Source organism: Aplidium turbinatum, chromosome 12 (genome assembly GCF_918807975.1).
Source record: "Aplidium turbinatum chromosome 12, kaAplTurb1.1, whole genome shotgun sequence".
Lineage (NCBI taxonomy): Eukaryota > Metazoa > Chordata > Ascidiacea > Aplousobranchia > Polyclinidae > Aplidium > Aplidium turbinatum.
Window position 1 is genome coordinate 7028856 of NC_137483.1, and position 22874 is coordinate 7051729.

General features: G+C 40.6%; 1 protein-coding gene across 1 annotated transcript in view; it reads left to right on the top strand.

Moving 5' to 3' along the window:
- Positions 1-20178, top strand: part of LOC145780537 (uncharacterized) — an 86435-nt gene extending 66257 nt beyond the window's left edge. The window contains exons 6-14 of the mRNA XM_082592164.1: positions 859-1128; positions 2923-3240; positions 13228-13497; positions 14834-15151; positions 16536-16664; positions 17139-17227; positions 17509-17755; positions 18666-18713; positions 20021-20178. Coding sequence (XP_082448290.1) covers positions 859-1128; positions 2923-3240; positions 13228-13497; positions 14834-15151; positions 16536-16664; positions 17139-17227; positions 17509-17755; positions 18666-18713; positions 20021-20052 — 1721 coding nt within the window. The 3' untranslated portion in view covers positions 20053-20178. The remainder of the gene's footprint in view (positions 1-858; positions 1129-2922; positions 3241-13227; positions 13498-14833; positions 15152-16535; positions 16665-17138; positions 17228-17508; positions 17756-18665; positions 18714-20020) is intronic.
- Positions 20179-22874: the final 2696 nt, after the last annotated feature.

A 22874-nucleotide genomic window follows, 5' to 3' on the forward strand; every position in this document is an offset into this window, starting at 1 on the left:
CACAGGTAACTTTGAGATTTCTTAATTTGCGACCGTCCAGAGAAAAGCAATTTTGTAGAATGAAACAAATCGATTTACAGTACAATTTACGAATTCCCTTTCTCAAGGATTGACAATTATTGAAAAACGAATAGGTCATAATGGTTGTATAATTCAATGAAAACTGACGTTGTATCGTCGACTAATAAGTTACTGATTTAACGAAAACAGACCACAGGTGCCAAACGCAGATGCGAAAGAGGCCAAACAATATAAAAGAGAAACAAAAACAGGTGGCTTTTTTAGTACAGTGGTCGGCAAAAGAGAAAAAATCCAAATATTAACAAACGAGTCACAAATGAACGCAGAGGGCTTAACTTAAGAAAATTGGCAGTAACATGCACCACAGCGGGGTCAAGGTAGACATAAACTTCCTTGAGAAGAAATTAGAAATACATTGACGTTGTAGCATCTGCCAACCAAAAGGATCGCGACGTGTAGAGAGGAAGACTTCGCTTTCAACAGACAGACAGACCACGCCCTTAACATGAGGATTAATTCATGGCCTGTGTAATCACAATTGGTGGACGATGATGATCTTGTTATGTCTTGTTTTAATTCCTTTATAAATTAGGTCTTGCCAACATAGCCTAGGTCACATTAAAACTGGTTGTCACTTTCTACATCTTGTGTTAGCCTGGCCTTTGTTTACCAGACGAACTTAATATTTTTTCAATTAGATTCCCAGCGAACAGTATTATTCTGTTTTTAAGTGCCCAGTTTTTTTCAGTTACCCAAATAAGTTTAATTTGTTTCAAACTATGCACTTGATGTGTAACGTATTTTGTTTGACTACGCTGATTGTCTCGCTACTTTTAGGATCTGTAAAGTTCAACGTTTCTGGCAGTGCAAGACTGAAAAACGATGTGCTGACCACAGAACGAGATAACGATCTCGACCTATCTTGCTCAGTGGCATATGGGAGTGAGTTGGATGCGACATATCAGTGGGAACTTCCCGATGGTTTTTCTTCTACAACTTCTACGCTTACCCATTATCAATTAAGTTCCTCTGGTGCTGGAAATTACACTTGCACAACGATTGATGGATTTGGAAGCTTTACGAAAAGGCTATATATTAACATTGTTTGTAAGTTTTTGAATTGCATTGGAGCTATTTTTATACGTGATTTCAGTTTGTGCTCAATGAGTCAAACAGAATGTGCCTGAAAGGTTGTACTGTATATATTTGTTTGCAAGTAATTAACGTTTTGTCCTATTATTATTTGCTGAAGGCATACGTGGAAAAGTAGATTATTCTAAAGCAGAATATTTATTAGTAAAAAAGTGTTTGGTGACGTAAAAACTACATTTTGGCATGAAAAATAACAGTTCTCTTCTGACAAATTTCTTCTGGATAACTTCTCGTGTCCTTAGCTACTTTCGCTTATCATTGCTTCTATAAGCTCGTTGCTACAATTTCGAGCGTTCGTTAAGTGATGGACCAAACAATCAATCGATGGAACAAAAACAAGAAATACAGAATGCCAGTTGAAATCGCTACATTTTATCAAATTAATCAATTCATGGCGGAACTACTACATTACATTTTACTATGTAGATTAGGTTTCCCTAGGCTTCTTTTGTGCTATAAAAACCGCAGCAATGCAGTCATTTGTCACGATTTCTTTCGATCTCTTACCAAGAAAGAGAATCGAGAAGGTTCAATTACATAGTTAATGGGTTATAACCTAAAAGCAGTCAATCAAATGTCGAATGGTTCTACTAGTGAAATAATGAAATTTCTTGAAGAACTTTAACGAATGGTTCAGCACTTCCAGCAAGTAATCGAAGTAATAGTAACAGTAAACAGCTATAGATTCCAACGCCTACAACTATTAATTGAGTTTAACTTAATCCACTTACAGCTTCACATACGATTCTAATTTCAATCAGAATTTATATTATCATCAACTTTGCTTTACTCATATTCAATACTTCAACTCTCGATCAACAATAATCTTTGCGTCTATTGCCAACTACCACTACTACAATAATGATCTCTCATAATAATTACGCAAATTACACCACTATTTATAGCAGGTTGTTTGGTCTAGTAACTTCGACAAGGTTACGTAATGCTACATCACAACAAACAACATCTGGTAATTGTGAAAAAAAACAGAACATTCTAAGTTCGCACGTCAACAATATGTTCTAGAAATACGTCACATAATAAAGATTTCGCAATCAGAGGTTACTACCGGACCGTAACCGATAATAACATATAGCATAAGAATTCCACAATCAAAACAGCACGTTCGGTCAAGATACAAAGCAGCCCGTCGCGAGGCTTTGCGCATTGTTTGTGACACTATTCTAAGCGGTCGCCGAAAAAACTACACCCCGTTGCTGTGATTTTGAGTGTACAAACTTATTGAGCTCTTATTTTTATGCCTTGTCAGGTGATGCCTCCAGTTTAACCACATTCAAATAAAACAGATACACAACAGTTGTCGCACACTTACGTGATGTCCTTAGCAAAACCTTGCAACGCTCCAAGGCGCCGCAGTGCCAAGTTGAGATTAGCTGATTTATACAAAAAATTACATCAATCATATAACGACATAGCCTACAACAAAAAGTTGACAATAGCTTTATTTCCTGTAACAGTTACCATATGAGAAGTTCTTCCCTAATTTTAGAAAAACTTGAAGGCGGTGAAAACAAAAACTTGTAATTTTGAAAATTTGAAGTCCCGGGCACAGAGCAAACGTCTAATCTTACCATTAACATTAACCCCAACCTTTACCTTAACCCAAACTTTAACCTTAATGCTAACTCTGGTAACAGCTGCCACAAAATAATGCTTTTTGATCGTTTTACTATAGCAACAAATGGGTAAAAATAACTGTTAAAATTGGAGATTGTCAATGTTTTCCAGATCCACCCACCAATGTTGTCATAATCATCATTGAGTATAATCATTTGGCTCTTTTGAATCGAAGATATTATCGTCAACCTGGTCAAAATCTTGTCATGAATTGTTCAAGTCAAGCTAATCCAATTGTCCATCGATGTGTGTGGAGGTTCTACGATGGTAGCAGTCAAGTTCATTCATTGACTGTGGATGCTACAAACGGTCATTGTTCGTTCGATCAAATGATTGACGTCACGTTCACCTCAGTGAGTTGCTTGGCAACAAATAGTCTTGGATCAGCGGAGAGTAGCTCAGAAGGGTTTATTGTAGTCCCACAAACCAGTAAGCAACATGCTTTTATATTTATTTTTTGATGAGGTTGTTGTGTGTTATTCTGATGAAGTTTTCTAGTCGATGTTTTCTAAATTGTTCATTTACTTTTGAAATCATTTTGTGTTTCAATCAAATATGTTGTTATGTTAATATGTTATGTTATGCAATAAGTTATGCTATATATTATGCTATAAGTTATGCTATATGTTATGTGTTGTGCTATATGTTGTGCTATATGTCATGCTATATGTCATGCTATATGTCATGCTATATGTCATGCTATATGCATAGACATCTTATTATAACTAGACTGCGCTTCTCGCATTTCGATTGAAGAAATTGAAAAAAGGCGTCCTCCATTGTTAGTGTCTCAAAGGGGGGGGGGAGAACAGTCACCTTCACGCGGTCCCCCCTGTAAGTAGCATTATAAAAATGCGAAACGAAAACTGTCAAAACCGAACCTCGACCCGGAGCGCTCAGCACAAGACCCCACGAGAACCGCTCTTTTCAGAGCGCGGCAGTCACACTGTCGACAAGTACCGTCGTCCCACCATCTTACCGCTGAACGCTGAGGGCATCACATCCAGCAGGATTGATGTGATCGAGCAGCTCGCTCATAAGAACCGAGCTCTTGTCATCCTCCTCCAGGAGACCCACTGCACTTCTGCAGACAAGCTAGTAATTCCACACTATTCACTAGCTGGGTCAACCCAAAGCATGAGAGCTTGAACTGGACGCTTGCAAACTCCTCCGTCAATGAAGAAATAGAATGGGTTTGTGTGAGCATTGAAAATTACAACATCATCAATGTATACAAGCCACCATCCTCACGCCTGAACCCATCATCTATACCCGCATTCCCCTCACCCAGTATCTATGCTGGTGACTTTAACTGCCAGCACATCGACTGGGGTTACAAATACATCAACAGCGACGGAGAATGTCTGGCTACTTGGGCTGCGAACAACAACCTCGCCCTCCTTTACAACCCAAAAGATCCAGCCAGCTTCTGGTCCGGACGCTGGGGAACGGGCACCAACCTTGACCTGGCCTTTGCAAGCATGGACACAGACAGCTCTCTTCCTGACAGACGTGTGCTGGAGAAGTTCCCACGTTCCCAACACCGACCTTCGCTCATCACTGCCCCTAAGCTTGTCTCTCCCATTCCAAGTGCCCCAGTGAAGCGATGGAACTTTAGAAAGGCCAATTGGAATCGCTACAGCCTCATAACTAATCAAAATGTGGCGGAACTACCATCACCTTCTACCGCCAACGTGGATGAGGCCTACCAAGACTTCTGCCGTGCTATCAAATCCGCAGCTAAACAAGCTATCTCTCGCGGCCGCCGAAAGAACTACACGCCGTGCTAGGTTTCAGAGTGCGAAAATTTATACTGCTCTTATGTTCGTGCCTCACCAGGTGCTGCCTCTACCTCAGCCGCAACAAAACTGCTCGATCGGCTAGACTCACGGAGGCTAGAGCGATGGAAAAACACCGTCAACACTATCGACTTTACACACTCTAGCCGGATAGCATGGAGTACTGTCAACAACCTCACGGGTCGTTCAGCACGCCCTTCCCGCCAATGCCCCGTTACTGCCAATAACATCGCATCAGAACTGGTAAAAAATGGGACCTACAAAATAGGCGATCGCAAGTTCTCCAAACTTGTAAAGAGGGAAACGTCTGATCTCTGGAAAATCCCAACACCAGACGAGGAAAGCATCTCTGATGAGTTTACGTCGGATGAGTTCACCGCTGCCTTACAATCTACTAAGACCCGTAAGGCCCCTGGTCCCGATAACATCTGCCCCGAACTTGTACTCCATGCTGGCACCGCCATGAAGTCTTGGCTGTGAAAATTCCTGTCTTCCTGCTTATGCCAACTCAAGATCCCCAAAATTTGGAGACGGGCCAAAGTAGTCGCGATCTCTAAGCCTCATAAGCCACAAAAGGATCCGAAGAGCTATCGACCTATATCTCTTCTCTGCATCCCTTTTAAAATTTTCGAACGTCTTATCTACATTCGAGTCGAACCAATTATAGACCCACTCTTGCCCCGGGAGCAAGCTGGTTTTCGACGTGAAGATACTGTGGACCAAGTCACTCTCTTAACTCAAGACATCGAAGACTGCTTTAAGGCAAAGAAGAAGGCTGGTGCTGTGTTTCTTGACCTCACAGCTGCATACGACACCGTATGGCACCAAGGCCTCATCTGCAAACTGCTCCGCCTGCTCCCGGACAGGCACATGGTCCGCATGATCATGGAGCTCGTTTACAACAGAAGCTTTACTCTCACCACCGGAAGTGGTAAACCAAGCAGGTTACGACGCCTTAAGAATGGCGTCCCTCAAAGATCTGTCCTGGCCCCCATTCTGTTTAACATCTACACCCACGACGTGCCAATCACGATATCCGCAAAGTACGCCTATGCCGATGATTTGGCCATTCTACACTTGTCGAATCCATGGCAAACATTAGAAGGGACTCTAAACTAGGACATGTCGACACTTTCGGCATACCTCCAGAGATGGAGACTGAAGCTCAGCGAAAACAAAACAGTGACGACAGCCTTCCACTTAAACAACCGGGAAGCAAAGCGTGAGCTCAAGATCAGCACCAATGGAAAAACCCTGCCCTTCTGCCCAAACCCTAAATACCGTCAACAGTCGCTCACTTACCGTCAACATTTGGAGTCACTACGCAAAAAGATCTCAACACGCACAGCTTTGCTAAGGCGTCTGGCCGGCTCTGGCTGGGGAGCTGGAGTTGATACCCTGCGCATTGCCACCATCGCGCTAGTTCACGCTCCAGCAGAATACTGTGCACCTGTCTGGAGCCGCAGTGCCCACTGCCATCAAATCGACATATACCATAAACGATGCCTTGCGTATCGTGACAGGATGCCTGCGACCTACACCATCGGAAAATCTCCCTGTCCTTGCAGGCATCCAACCAGCTGAGCTTCGTCGCGAAGAAGCCATCCTGTCTCTCTCTCGTCGCGCTACGAACCCCAACCACTTGCTCTACTCAAGTCTCTACGAGTCTGTGAACGAGAAACCTCGGCGACTGAAATCGAGACACCCATTTGTACGTGCCGCACAACTCCTGATGAAAAGTGCTGAAGACCAATCCATCAGTGCGCCTACCTGGGCGAACCACCAATGGAGCTCGGAGTGGAAGAAGAACTCCTCAAGACTCCAAAGTTTCATCTCTGACACCAGCCACCACCCAAACGGAATGCATTTGCCAAGGAAGGCCTGGGTGCGGCTCAACCGCCTGCGTACTGGCGTCGGACTATTTCGCTTCAACATGCACAAATGGGGGATGGCTCCATCCACGATCTGTGAGTGTGGCATGGAGGAACAAACCGTAGACCACACCATCTGTAACTGCGCCATCTACCATGCGCCAAATGGTGTGCGTGGTCTGCGTGAATTGGATGACGAATCAATTCAATGGCTGCTCGACACCTGCCCAAACATCTAGACCGCGTCGCCGCCACTGCCCAAGGGTGGTAAAAGGCAGAGCTCCTCGACCCTTGAAGTGGCGAAGAACAACGTTCAAACGAAGAAGAAGAAGTGTCTCAAACTCGCGTGAAAGCTGCGCTGTTAACGATAACATTTCTGAGCTGGTTGCGCTTCTGCAGAAAACTAACTTGTTAACTATAATTTAGAACTTTGGTGTAATAGAGGTTTTATTCATCTATGGAATGAATAAAAGCATGTGTTAAATTGCACAGAATTATACATACAGTTTATACTATAAAGCAAAAACACTGCGATGCGAGAGCACGTATATGATACACTGAATTCATCATTTCCAGCAGTTCAGCAGAACTCTTATTCAATTTGGCGTTACAGCTGAGCTGATGATTAGCCTATTGTAAAAATAGCAACAAACAGTTTATTACATCAAACCTAAGCGAATGATACGCTATATTATAGCGGCTATAACGTATAGCTCAACAAAATCAAAACAAATTAAATATTCACCAATACTGATGTGATGTCGAAAGGAAGTGGTTTATTGGTGTTTGAAAAGCATTGTTTTGTTAAGCGTTTTACGAACCAATTTACTTTGTATTTGCTTGCAGGTTTCCTTACAAATGTGGTAAAACCTAATTTTTAAATAACATTTGGACACAGTTTTGACTAGCGTAAAAATGTGATTATCGGCAACGGTGCATTCAAACACATGATCCGTGAGATTAGTAAATATCTTGGAATGATTTATATTTCCAAGCACAGCTACCCCAATAGCTTCCACAATGCCTGGACGAAGAGGTAATTTCCCAGCTGTGGTAGTTAGTAATCGTTTAATGCATATATAATTCAGTTTCCTCACAAATATATACAACACTGAAAGAAGATTTAAAAAACCCACTTCTATCTTTAAACGATAAGAAGCTGGGTCGAACAGGTAAAGTGTGTGAACTCAGTTCAAAGGGGCACCTTCTCGTGGGGAAGAACAAGCACCTTCTCGTGGCCCCTCCCGTCAGTACCATATCTTAAAGAAAAAAAGATATGCGAAGCTTGTCATACTCGAGCAAACCAGGCCCAGGTTCAGCGCAGGGTGGATAGGGAAACGCCCTTCTCAGGGCGCGGCAGCTCCTCTGTCGAAAAGTACCGACGACCCACCGTACTGCAGCTGAACACCGAGGGCACTACGGCCAGCAAGCTCAGCATCATCGAGTACCTGGCCGCAAAACATCAGGCCTTCGTCATTCTCCTCCAGGAGACTCACTGCACATCTGTAGATAAGTTGGTATTACCCAACTTCACACTCGCAGGCGCAACCATCAGCAGGAAACACGGCCTCGCCACGTTTGTCCATGAGCAACTGAGCTGGACGCCAATACCCCAGTCCAGTGCCCAATCGGAGATAGAGTGGCTATGCATAGACATATCAGGCTATCACATAATCAATGTCTATAAGCCACCACCCTCACGCTTAACACCAACAGCCATCCCAGTGTTCCCCCAATCCAGCCTCTATGCTGGCGATTTTAATTGCCACCACGTTGACTGGGGCTACAACACCATCAAAATCGACGGAGAAAGCCTGGCCTCATGGTCAGCCAATAATAACCTCACCCTACTGCACGATCCCAAGGGTGCAGCGAGCTTCTTCTCCGGACGCTGGAACACTGGTACAAACCCCGATCTGGCTTTCGCAAGTGATGACCCCGATAATTGCCAACCGGGCAGACGTGTACTAGAGAAGTTCCCCAGGTCCCAAAATCGACCCTCGATTATCACGGCTCCAACGCTCATAATGCCTGTCCCGAGCAAGCCTGTTAAGCGATGGAACTTCAAAATGGCTAACTGGGAGTACTATAGCCTCCTCACAAATGTAGCCACACAGTATCTCCCATCCCCTCACACCAACAACGTGGAAAAAGCCTACCAGGACTTTTGTGATGCAATAACATCAGCGGAAAAACAATCCATCCCCGCGGCCGACGAAAGACCTACATACCATGCTGGGATAAGGAGTGCGAAAGCCTCTACTCCGACTTCCTCCACGCCCCTCAGGGCAATGACACCAACAGCTCAGCCACAGCTCGGCTGGCAAGGCTGGACTCAAAGAGGAAGGAGCGCTGGACAGAAGCCGTTGAATCAACCGACTTTACGCACTCCAGCCGCATAGCATGGAGTACACTGAACAACCTAACTGGCAGATCACGTGCCTCTCGTCAACAATGTCCCGTTTCAGCAAATTCCATCGCCTCACAACTTGTGGAGAACGGGAAATACAAATCGAGAGACCGTGAATCAGATAGATCCGTCTTGCAAGAAATGACGGACCTCTGGAGGGTAACAACCCCAGACGGGGACAACATCTCGGGTGAGTTCACCCGGGAAGAATTTTTCGCCGCCCTCCAGCACATAAAGCCGGGTAAAGCCCCGGGCCCTGACCACCTTTGTCCGGAGCTGATACTCCATGCTGCTGCCTCCTTAAAGTCCTGGTTAAAAGACTTCCTTTCCTGCTGTTTGCGCCACCTGAGAATTCCCAGAATCTGGAGAAGAGCCCTTGTGGTTGCAGTTCCTAAGCCGAATAAGCCCCCAGGGGACCCGAAGAGCTACCGTCCAATCTCACTGCTCTTCATCCCCTTCAAGATCCTCGAGAGACTCATCTACGCCCGTGTCGAACCAATAATAGATCACCAGCTCCCCCGTGGGCGGGCTGGTTTCCGGCACGGGCGGTCGGCCGTGGATCGGGTCACACTTGTGACCCGGGACGTTGGGGACGGCTTCTCGGCTGGGAGGAGAGCTGGCGCCGTGTTTGTTGGTCTCGCGGCTGACTGTGATGCCGTATGGCATAGCGGCCTTACCTGCAAGTTACTCCGTCTGCTCCCTGATAGACACATGGTCCATATGATGATGGAACTTGTGCAAAACCGCAGTTTTACCCTCACAACCGGTAGCGGTCGTCAAAGCAGACTACGTCGACTTAAAAACGGCGTCCCACAGGGCTCAGTCTTGGCTCCTCACCTGTTCAACATATACACCTACGATTTGCCCCCCTCCATCTCCTGGAAATATGCTTACGCAGACGACCTGGCACTCCTGCACTCAGCAGGAAACTGGCAGTCAGTGGAGAGGAACCTCAGCCAAGACATGCAAACACTATCAGCATACCTCCAGAAATGGAAGCTACAGCTCAGCAAGTCAAAGACAGTGTGGGCGGCCTTCCGCCTTGGCAATCGGGAGGCACAGCGTGGGATAAACGTCGGCATTGATGGGGAGCGCCTTCCCTACTGTGCCGAACCTGCATGCCTCGGCATAGCCCTGGACGAGTCACTCGCGTACGGCCGGCACTTGAAGTCACTGCGCAAAAACTATCTACACGCGTCGCACTTTTGAGGCGATTAGCGGGTTCCGGCTGGAGAGCTGGTGCTAAAACTCTTCGTACAGCTACCATAGCCCTTGTTCATTCCACCGCTGAGTACTGCGCGCCGGTCTGGTGTCGTAGTTCTCACACCCACCAGATTGATACCGCCATCAACGACGCACTGCGTACTGTGACTGGATGCCTGCGTCCCACTCCAACGGACTGCCTACCCATCCTAGCAGGCATCCAACCCGCTGAGCTACGCCGTAAAGGAGCCACGATTTCTCTCGCTCGCCGCGCTTTGGACCCCGACCATCTCCTCCATGCAGCATTCAAGAGACCACCACCTATAAAGCAGCGGCTGAAATCAAGACACCCCTTTGTGCCTGCCGCACAACAACTATTAAGAACGCAGAAGAACTTGGTTTAAGTGCGGCACACTGGACGAACCATATGTGGAACACGGAGTGGCAAAATCACACCTCCACGCTCCGTGACTTCATACCCGACGCCGATCCCCGTCCACCAGGGATGTCCCTCGCAAGGCTTGCGTGGGTCAGGCTTAACCGCCTGCGAACTGGCGTCGGCCACTTCCGTTCGGACATGCACAAGTGGGGCCTGACTCCTTCATCAGAATGCGAGTCTGGTGCCACTGAACAGACCGCAGACCATGTCATCCACCGCTGCCTAATCAACCGGCCTCCACACGGTACGCATGGTCTGAGGGTCCTGGACGACGAGACTGTTGAGTGGCTGAAGATTTCCTGCCCTCCAATCTAGCCTGGAAAGATCGCTCATACGCCATCATCATCAAAGCGGCACCTTGCACGTAACGTTATCTTTGCGCACATTTTGGCAGCATAATCAGCAATGTACGAAGTTGCAGCTTTTTTGTAAATTGACAAAAAGGAAATGTTCGGAATGTCAGCATAATGCAACGTTTTGCTACAACGGAGAAAGTTGAAAGCAATCAATCTTTATTGAACAGAATCCTGGTAAAAGCTGCGGTTGTGTTGTTGCATAGAAAACTATTTGTTTTGTCAATTATTTGTTCACAACAACTGAGTTTTTTAAGAAACGCAAATATGATGGGAGAATTACATTTTGTAGAAAGTTAAGTTGTGTTCAGTCGTGTTCTCATTGCTTTAAGAATTGGCGCTCCAGTTGTTTCACGAACGAGGAGGCGACTGATTCTTAATTAATTCATCTACTTCTACTTGTTTTAAAGTATCAGGTTTGGTGGCCGTGCTTAACTACTGTATATTTATCGATTCATATACCGCAATATTAGATCCTTTCATGCACGTCTTAAACCATTATGGTTTTGCCACCATTTCCTTTTGTTGGTTTTGTTCCTATATTTCTTTTTCACAATATCATTTCTTTTGCATTCTGACAAGGAAAAATAAATTGAACTGAATTAAAAACAATGAAAATTCATTACGGGTCCCTACAAAAGCATTGACAAACGCGCGGAATCGGTACACTAAAATGGCGGACATCTGAACGTGCTTTCTTCAAAAATCATAAACGAGAGAAGTGACGATGCGCGGTCTAGTTATAATAAGATGTCTATGGCTATATGTCATGCTATATGTCATGCTACATGTCATGCTACATGTCATGCTACATGTCATGCTACATGTCATGCTACATGTCATGCTACATGTCATGCTACATGTCATGCTACATGTCATGCTACATGTCATGCTACATGTCATGCTACATGTCATGCTACATGTCATGCTACATGTCATGCTACATGTCATGCTACATGTCATGCTACATGTCATGCTACATGTCATGCTACATGTCATGCTACATGTCATGCTACATGTCATGCTACATGTCATGCTACATGTCATGCTACATGTCATGCTACATGTCATGCTACATGTCATGCTACATGTCATGCTACATGTCATGCTACATGTCATGCTACATGTCATGCTACATGTCATGCTACATGTCATGCTACATGTCATGCTACATGTCATGCTACATGTCATGCTACATGTCATGCTACATGTCATGCTACATGTCATGCTACATGTCATGCTACATGTCATGCTACATGTCATGCTACATGTCATGCTACATGTCATGCTACATGTCATGCTACATGTCATGCTACATGTCATGCTACATGTCATGCTACATGTCATGCTACATGTCATGCTACATGTCATGCTACATGTCATGCTACATGTCATGCTACATGTCATGCTACATGTCATGCTACATGTCATGCTACATGTCATGCTACATGTCATGCTACATGTCATGCTACATGTCATGCTACATGTCATGCTACATGTCATGCTACATGTCATGCTACATGTCATGCTACATGTCATGCTACATGTCATGCTACATGTCATGCTACATGTCATGCTACATGTCATGCTACATGTCATGCTACATGTCATGCTACATGTCATGCTACATGTCATGCTACATGTCATGCTACATGTCATGCTACATGTCATGCTACATGTCATGCTACATGTCATGCTACATGTCATGCTACATGTCATGCTACATGTCATGCTACATGTCATGCTACATGTCATGCTACATGTCATGCTACATGTCATGCTACATGTCATGCTACATGTCATGCTACATGTCATGCTATATGTCATGCTATATGTTATGCTTTATGTTATGCTATATGTTATGCTATATGTTATGCCATATGTTATGCTATATGTTATGCTATATTTTATTCTATATGTTATGCCATATGTTATGCCATATGTATGATATATGTATGCCATATGTATGCCATATGTATGCCATATGTATGCCATATGTTATGCTATATACTAGTGAGTGCTCAGCTTTGTTCTGATAGCCAGGAAGAACGCTCCCTTTTTCACAGTTGTCAACATGTTAATGAAAACAAATTACTTTCATTTTTGCTTAATATATTTAAAATTTGAATGTTGAACTATTGTATGTTGAAATGTTGAATGTTTGAATGTTGAACTATTGTAAATATGTAATATACTGTTGTAATGCTCAACCCTGTGTTGTTGTTTTGTCTTGCCTGCCTTTGGTATAAAAAAACAAACCCTCCCGAAACTATATATTTAAATATACAGTAGGAGTGAAAAAGAAGGGTATCTAATATCTATATTGTATTGTTACCTTTAGGATCGGTCAAGTTAAGCATTCCCAGCAATGCAAAACTTCGAAACGACGTATTGACCGTTGAACGAGATGAAGATCTAGATCTGTCTTGTTCTGTTGAATATGGAAGTGATTTGAATGCTGCATATCAGTGGAAAGGTCCGAATGGTTTTTCTGCTACAACTGCTACACTCAACTTGACACAATTAAGTAAATCGGATACTGGAGAATACACTTGTATAACAACTGACCAATTTGGACGTTTCACTGCAAGGATACATATGGACGTTGTTTGTAAGTTCATGGATTGTATTAAAGCGTTAACACAAAAGTTTATAAGATGGTTTAATTTTCTATCACTAATTGAAACAAAATGTTTCTGAAGCGATAAAAGTTTGTAAATTTACCAAAACCTAGAGCTGTTGTCTTTTGTCAAATATGGCAGCCTACAAGCAACATTAAGTTGTTGCGAAATGCATTTCATGATGAACATTATTTCGAAATTACAATTGAAGGCTTGAATTTCAGATCCACTTAAAATACAAAAGAAACTTTGCAAAAAAAATCTTACAGTTTATCAAATCTTCGTCAAACGATTCGTTAAGTAGCTTATGACCCTATGCGAGGGCCGCAGATATTGCTTCTCTGGGCCGCACATTGGGTAGCCTACTCCTGGTCTACACTTTAGCAACTTTGATCTTTACGCAGAACAATGTATTCAGTCCGCTGTGTAGCCGAGTGGTGAGAACCCTAGAACCAGAGGTGTACAGGAACAGACGTTTTGAAATATTTAGGAGCCGGAGTCTCAGTTTTTGGTCGGAGTGGAGTCGGAGTCTGAAATTTTTAGCAAAATTAGGAGACAAATAAAAGCCGGAGTTCGATATCTTTCCAGTTGATACTTTGATTGAACCAATATTTACGATGTATTTTTTGCAGTTGTTAGTTTTTTTTCACTCCCATGGTTTTGTTCTTTTAAACACTAATTTTTTCATTTAAAAATATGCTTTTCTTTTCTTTTCTTTTCTTTGATAGGGAATAGAGAAGGTAGGTTATAAGTGTTATATGTAGTGGTCTATAACAAAAATCTGGGTTGTGATTTATGTTTTACGTTTGGAGTCGGGTTGGAGTTTGGAGTCAACATTTTCAAAATATTTGGAGCAGGAGAGGACTCGGAGTCGCAGATTTCGGAGTCGAAGTGGAGCAGGAGTCTAAAAAACCTGACTCCGAACACCTCTGCCTAGTACACCACTAAAAACGGCACTAGTTCGACACCGTTCAAGAGCATATGGCTCTGTCTTTTGAAGAACAGTTATAAAAGCATGCCTAAAGGCAAAGTTATAAAAGGCATGCCTTAATCTAAATTCTCAACCACCAGCGTAAGCCTGGATAAAAAATATATTTTCAAGTCACTATTTGAATTCTATTTTGAATAAGACCTTCTGATGATCCGTTTAGGTGAAACAGGCTGTTAAGGATTCAGATAGTAATAACTATAATTGATACATTTTCAAGTCACAATATTTGGACGCATCCCTTTTATTGCTTTCTTTTTAATGTATCGAAATAAACACACTTTAAGTGAAATAACAATTCTGTGATCAACAACTTTCTAAACTTGATTGTGTTACAGATGCTCCTGTTAATGTTGTTATCAACATTATTGAATCTGATCATTTAGTTCATTTGAATGGAAGATACTATCTTCGGTCTGGTGAGAATCTTTTCATGACTTGTTCAAGTGAAGCAAGTCCAGTTGTCAATCGATGTAGATGGATGATATATGATGGCATCAGTGATCGCCACTCTAGGACTGTCGATGCTACAAACGGTCATTGCTCATTCAATCAAACGGTTGACGTCACGTTTACAGCTGTGAGTTGCATTTCGACAAATAGTCTTGGATCGATGGAGAGTAGCAAAACAGGTTTCACTGTGGTCTCAACAACCAGTGAGTACTTCACTTCCATAAGTTGTATAAACGGTTTAGTGAACATGTCAAGCTTGTAAACTTGGTTCATTTTCTTACCATTCCAATTAGGGAAATCAAGAATATATAGGGAAGAAAAACTGACGCCATGTTGGTTCTTAGAGTAGGGTGTGTCATGCAAAAGTGTTGCCAAATTTTGTGCAAATTTTCAGACAAAAAGCTATTTTTAATCAAATACTCCAAAAATCAGCCAGTGATTTCAAGTCAAGCCTCGACTAAAATTTACAACAATTGTACGGATTATTTCAATTTATAAAGTGATCTATTTTCAACTTATTAACCAGGTGTAATAAAACATTCATACTACATATCCTAGGAATAGGCTACTTAGTTTAACTATTCATCCGAGATCGTCGATGCCTGATTCAGGCAAGGCGATTGAAGAAGAAAAAGCCAGAATACTAAAAACATAACTAAAAATTAATAACTTCGATAAATTTAACCAATTATCCTCGCAGAAATAACGAATCAAAAATAAATTACAAATGTAATAAACATTACACTTTACTTGACTCATCCACTAAAGCTGTGTTTAGATAAGCTGATGATGTTGCATAACAGTAGCTATATAATTTTCAGGATGTAACCTGTTTTGAATATCCTTAAATATTCAACACCACTGCAATGATGGGTTAATAAATTAAAATTTTAATTATGTTTGAAATCGTGGTTTTGCAAATTTTGGAATAGATTTATCAAATAAGCTTTAATTTCCATTTGAACAAATCAAGAAAAGCGTTCAGGCTAAAACAAAAACTGGATACACTATTATATAACACACCCTACTCTGAGTCTGAGAAGGCAGTTTCGCATCCCGTACTTCTAGAAATCCCTGATTCCAATGCACACAGTATTTTCAAGTGTGTAATATTAATTTTAATTTTCAATTTATTACATTTTCACATTATTCATGATGAACCATTTCAAATTTTAAGTTTGGCTTCGGAGATTTTTATTTTAAAAGTTTATTAAAAAGTATGATATTTTTGGCTTAGCTATCGTTTTCATTTGCTGAAGAACAGTTCTATTTGGAAGCTTTTCCAAACAGATGTATATATAGACGACATAGACGTTGTAGTTAACTTTTGTTTGTCCTGAAATTTCTTAATTGATGTTTTATAGATGTTTTTGATTTGTTCTTAACGATTGAAACAAAATATTACAGACTGATTCCATTGAACTGTGTATGGGCTGCAATCAGTCAAAAACGTTGTTCAGTTCATAAATTTCTGTAGTTTCCTTTGCAAATCTAGTCATCAAAATAATATTTCTACAACACCTGCAGTAGCCTAGATTGTAGGACATATCAAAAGAAAACGTTATCTAATTGCTATTCATTCTATAGATGAACCTTATCAAGATTTGAGTACAAAAACTGATTCTTCGTGTCAATGGAAGCCACCTGGGCCTGGAATTTGCGCTTTGAAGATTTTCTCCAATCCATTAGCTACTTTTGTATCTTTGAAAAAAAACGGTACTTTTCGTTTACAAGGAAGTTTAGATTCAACTTAAGCAGGCCTAATACGAGTAATATCTCATTGTTCATTGCTTGCTTTACCTTATATGTTGCTCAACAATAAACAGTGGAAACCTTCTGACCGGGAATGCTTCATAAGATCGAATTAACTTTAGTATGAAGCTTTCCCTAATAGCACTTTTTGTTCAAGTAGCATTGACTACATTATGAAATACTATTGTTTCCTTGTTTTCATTTATTAGTCAACTATAGGTTTTGTGTTGTAACTTTCGTATCGATATATTGTGATGAAATATGGAGACTTTTACTACCTTTTTAGTTGTAAGGCGGATTTAGGCCGACATTTGATTTTATATTTCAATCTCTGATAGTGTAAATTTAGTTGTGCTTTTCAATGCATAAAAAACGATAAACTTACTTTCTGAGCCAGAAAATGATATAAAGATGTTTCAACATAAATTATATTGTTAGGTTTAATGGTGAAGAATGATGCAATAACTTCTTTGAAGACAACCACCGTGGTAAAGCACCAGCAGAGATTCTTATTTAAACGAACAACTGTGAGTTGAGCCGACTTAAAACCAGGGCTGTAAGGTTGGAATTGAAATCTTTGTTCTAAACTACCTTTTCAGCAAACATTAATCCTTCGTGTACTCATTAAGCATAATAAAACTTTTTATTGGATTGGTGGCTGATTTTGTGGTATAAATTTTTTATCATGGTATCGCAGTGTGTTCTTTCATTGTTTTCTACTGTATCTCAATCCATCACTTTTGTATTTATTAAAAATTCTTCAGATATTATTGTTCTTTTGGATAAGTTTATAACCATTGGTCTTTAGGTTACTCCTGAGGACAACGGATTATATCTTCTTACTCTTTCATCACCGATTTTTCCGGAAAAGCGGTTTGAGTTCGCCTTTACAGTGTCTGTTGGAGGTCCTGAGACTGTGCCTGTTGGAGGTTCATTGACAACTTGTTCGAACTCCGGCATGATAATTGCAGCCAGTGTTGCCGGTTGCCTGTTCTTACTTTTATTCATTATTTTGTTATGGTTTTGTACCAGCAAGCTTTCAACTAAAAACAAAAGTAAGTATGAGCTTTTACTGTACCTGAAAACGGTGTAGTAGAATTATAGTATATAGCCGAGTGGTGAGAGCACTGGTATGGCACTCAAAAGGCCTGGTTTGACACCGCTCAAGAGCATGCGGCTGTGTCTTTCGCAGGAAACTTGAAGGCATGCCTGAAGGTGGATACAAAGATTGGCTTCCTGGACAAAAATAGTAGACTTATTTGTTACTGCCATGAAACAGTGATCATAAACTATTATAGACGTAGCATCAATAACACTGAAGATGAAAACAGGTTTTAAGCCGTTTTCTGGTCATGAATTTATAATTCTCTCCATTTTGAGCTCTATATTTTGATAGGATTGATCAAGAGTTCCAACAATTTTGCTCTTAAATTCTGTCAAGTTAGGAATTGCTAGCTGACTTGGTTTTATTATTTGTTGAACAATTTTAGACACGCAATCCGCAGAAATGTAACATTTGACAACACTAGCGTTAGACACACATTTCGAAGTTATTTTTTTGCATCTCGAGCTGCTGTGCGCATTTAATTTGGAGACTCCCAATTTTTTTTTGTCGCATTATTATTTCGTGGGATGTTGGCCGTTGGGAAGTCCTCAGCCATCTGCACAATAAGTTGTTTCTTTTAATTTTATTTTATAGGTTTGTTTCATTTTGTCGTTTTGACTATTCCGGAAAAGTCAATATTTAAGTATTGTGTTCTGATATAATTGCATCATTACTGGAATATTTCTGTCAGAGTGCATTTATCATTGAAAACAGTGTTCCTCCGTTTCTTCTTAGCGAAAAGAAAGCTTCTTCTTAAAGAAAAGCTATCGATATTCGTTTAAACCAGTAATAATGAATCCAACAAAATAAAACACAATTTGCGACAAGAAAGCAGCTTTGTAATTGTACTTTAATTTCAGCAAGCGAATACGATCTTAGAAATCGTGGATTGGCCGCAGCGGCACCAGGTAAGATACGAAAGTAAACCAATGTGACCTGAATACTATAGATCGGCATGGGCAAAGTATGAGAATTGATCTATTTTGCTAATTTGTTTCTCTTATACAAACACTTTCATATATTCATGTTTAACTGGGTAGTAGTTCAAAATATATGTGTTCTGGAATTGTAAGTTAGTTGGTTAGCAATGATCGAAAAATATCAAGAGAGTGAGGAAAGACATTTTTTGCAAAATTTCTTTATTTATTTATCGGTAGATTTAGGCAATGTAGAAAGTGCATTTGGGTGGTAGGGACGAAATAGTAACAACCTCTAGTGTAGCCTGTGTGTGGAATTGGGACCCTCGCTACACAAACTGTCTTGCGCGTACGGATGTCGATATAATGATATTAAAGACCTACATTCATTTAATAAGCTTGTATAGTCACTGTAAAGCTGTTCTTGTGACTAATAAACTGTCAAAGATAAAGAAAGTGACATCTTTTTCAATTATAATCTTGATTTATGTTATATGCCAACTTGAAGTAACTAAACTATAGCCTTTGTAAAGAAAATGTATTAGAATCTTTAGATTGTTTGCTGGCCATGGTGCAACCAGATATCCTACAGCACCTCTATTCAGTTTTATAACGTTGAATTAAAATCGTACATTGTTGCGATACAGAAACTGATGGAGTACGACAAATTTCTCCCATTTCTCTACTACGCAAGTTTGATTGCGCAACAGTATACTAAAGTATACAGTAGCGGGCCTACAAAACAAGATTGAGAGGGCACCAGAGTTTTAACAAAGCAAAATGTTAAAGAGACAATGAGCAATGTAAAAGTTGGTCCAAAGAAGCAAAATTTTCAATTAGACACCATATTTATGACCTCAGTAATTTTTGCTGACGTCAATTTCAAGTTGGATCAATTTGAAACCACTTGAAATGGTCAATCAGAATTTGAAACCAAGCTTTACTTTTCAAATCGTCACAAAATACTTTCTTATAGGTGTCACTTTTGTGGTTAATGCAACAGGTAAGAGCTCGAACATGTGCACAAATTTAAGAAAGGAATCTTGAGCGGAAGGGAAAAGAGAGTGTGATTCAGGAAAACGATTCTTTTTTCTGTAATGTTTATTTTTCCCTTTCTAAAATATTAGTCTCTTATTTTCGTAGTAAACCATACTCTTTTTTTCCTGATCGCTTATGCTTTCCTAAATCCATGGACATGTACGCGTTCTCGCCGATGGAACAGCAGCAAAGAATTCCTACTTCCTTGTGTGACGTCACCCCGTGATATGAAATTGGAATGACATGTTGTTGTTTTCCAGGTGAAGAGCTGTTTGGAAATGAACAAATGTAATTTAAGAACTTTCTGGAGATCTGATTGCTGGAACATTTTGTTGAACATGTAAAGTAGTAATCGTCGAGTTTATCTCATCGTAGCTTGTATCAAGTTTTGTGAATATTTCATTTAGTGAGAAATAAAACAGAGTAACCTTAACGGGTTTAACATAACCCGCTAAGGTTACTCTGTTTTATTTCTTTATGGTTCAACAAAGCAAACTCTCTACCAAAGCTGTATCATTTCATTTATTGGTCAATAAACCTGAAAAGTATAAACGCACTTTTGATAAATCTTTCCATTTTGAAGCAAAGACGAAGAGTTACAATTATAATGTATATCATTGGTAGTAATTAGTAGTAAGAATTGCTTCACATTTGTTTTCAGAAGATCTTTGAGAAATCTAAGTAGTGCTTCTATGGCGCTGCTGTCAAACGTTATTTCTTAATCATTTTTACGTAACTTTAACTGATCACATTATGGGAATATTTATTCTCGGGAAGAAAAGGTCTCTTCTGAAGGCCTAATCCAAGCAGGTTTGCATGTTTGTATATACGCTTTGAACCACCGACGCAGGCTTGGTCATTGAGATACACAGAGTGAAGCTTCCGTTTTTCATTGAAATGTTGTCGTTTATTGTTACGTTTGTAGGTACTGCAGAATAGTTACAGAAATCCACAAACGTAAAGGAATTGAAAAGAGGCCTTAACACGAGTGGAGCTATGTGTACAAGTGACAAATCACTGTGTGTGGTTACCAAGTCCTGCTGCAATAATTACAAACTACTCACAGCCACAGGGATGCAGGACGTAATCAAGCGCACGTGACTCGGCACTAAGGCAATATCCATAACGCAAAACTAACGTTATTGAACTGTATCATTCCGCCCTTATAAATTAACACGATTTATGTGCATCATTCCATCCAACACAAGCAGCTTACCTACCAGGATGAAAAACAATCGAACAAATCTTAGCTTTGCATGAATCATAGAAAAGTCTTTCGAATTCAACAACCCTGTTCATATTATTTTCATTTTTAAAAAGGCCTCAATTTGGCGACGCTGGGCGAGCTAGTTCAAAACCGTGACTCACGGAAACAGATAACCAATGTTAAACAAGGATGAAGACCTACAATTATTATGAAATTTATCCACTTACGTAGTTGAATATAAAGCAACAAATCTTATCCTGGTGTAGCTATCATCTTTGCATGTTATAACTCTAGAATGGTCACAAACGTCCACTGGACCCGACCAACAACTTGAATCGCTTTTACGTTTTGCTTGCAGAGTTTAGCTCGCCAAGGCTTTGTATTGTTACAGCTAGGAAAGATGCTAAAACTATTCCTACTGCATGTTGTTTATCCTGAAGTTTTTCAATTACCGTACTCAAAAAAATTAAAATATAGTATCTCTTACCATCCAGATCCATTAGACCCGTGTACAGATTTTTTATTTAAACCTAAAAATTTGCGCTTATATTGGTAAGCAACTATTAGGCTACATAATTTTTAGCGTCATTGCGTAAGCTCACAGTAGATTGACATGCTTTGCCTACTCGTAAACCAGAGAGGCAGCCACCAGTTTAGCCTATTCAGTTTGTTGTTAGCTGAATTTATTTTTAGTGTTGTTCAACTCATAACTCTAGTATTCAGTTACAGCATGGAGTTACCTTCATTGTTTTGCAGCTCAGTTCATTGTAATCACTTTGCTTTACCAGTATCTCAGCATGTCAAGTTGAGTTATAACCTTACCACGGAGATGTTCACTTTGTAGTTTAATTATTAGGATTTTTTATATAACTTTACTTTGCTATATTTGACGTAACAGTTTGTATATTTCCTCAGACCATTTCTTGAAGAATCTTAGGGTGAAAAACCGTGTAGTGGCCAATAAAATGATAGTGTAAGCTACCACATGTTATTGGTTTAGAAGAAGCTTTTAGTTTAGATATGAGTTCGTATAACCTTGTCCATTTCGACAATATATTCCAACTAAACCTGACAAGTATGAAATGAAGATATTGGCTAGTTGTAAAACCACCACAAACTCTGTCTTAAAAGTAGATATTTGCACAAGCAAACAAACAAATAAACTAAGAAATACTAATCATAATTGTAAAGTAGTGCTGAATCTTGTAAAGTTTTTCAAAAAAGCGGATGAAAAATGTCGTGTGATATCTTGTTACTATAGTTTGGAACTGGGCAGGAAGCTAACAAAAAAGGGCTTTCAGTTGTTGGAACAATTCGAAAATAAGAAAAATCTTGCACCGGAACCACTAAAATTAGTTGCTGTAACAGGAAGAGATTAAAGATAAATTTGAACGGATTCCACTCTGATGCAACGACCTATTGTCTTCAAAAAAGGAAAAGAACAATGCATCCTGGTAAGACGGAAGAACGAGTCTTCAAGACGCCAGATTAACATTATACTGTAGAAGTAGCCTACCCAGGGAGGTGTAGACACGGGCGTAATTATTAGGAAATTGTTGCTCCCCCTCCGGAAATATTTTATATAAAGACTTCAAACTCTGTTACAGCATCATTTGACAAAATTTTACCATTGATTTAATCTGGAAGCACTCTCAGAATGCTGAGGTATTTTATTGGGGGGAGCAGATCCCTTGTTGGTGCTCCGTCTTCGGTCACTCGTTGCCGAGCTCACTCACATGTGCAAAAATACTTATTTTCTTCCTCCAAACTTTTCTGCTGACTGCGCCCTTGGGTGTGTTTACGATGATGGATCAAATGATTTACTGTTAATCTACAAGATGCATGACACGACTTTGGCTAATGGTACTGTTCCAAAACATCATCTACATCAGCGCGCTCAACGGTTT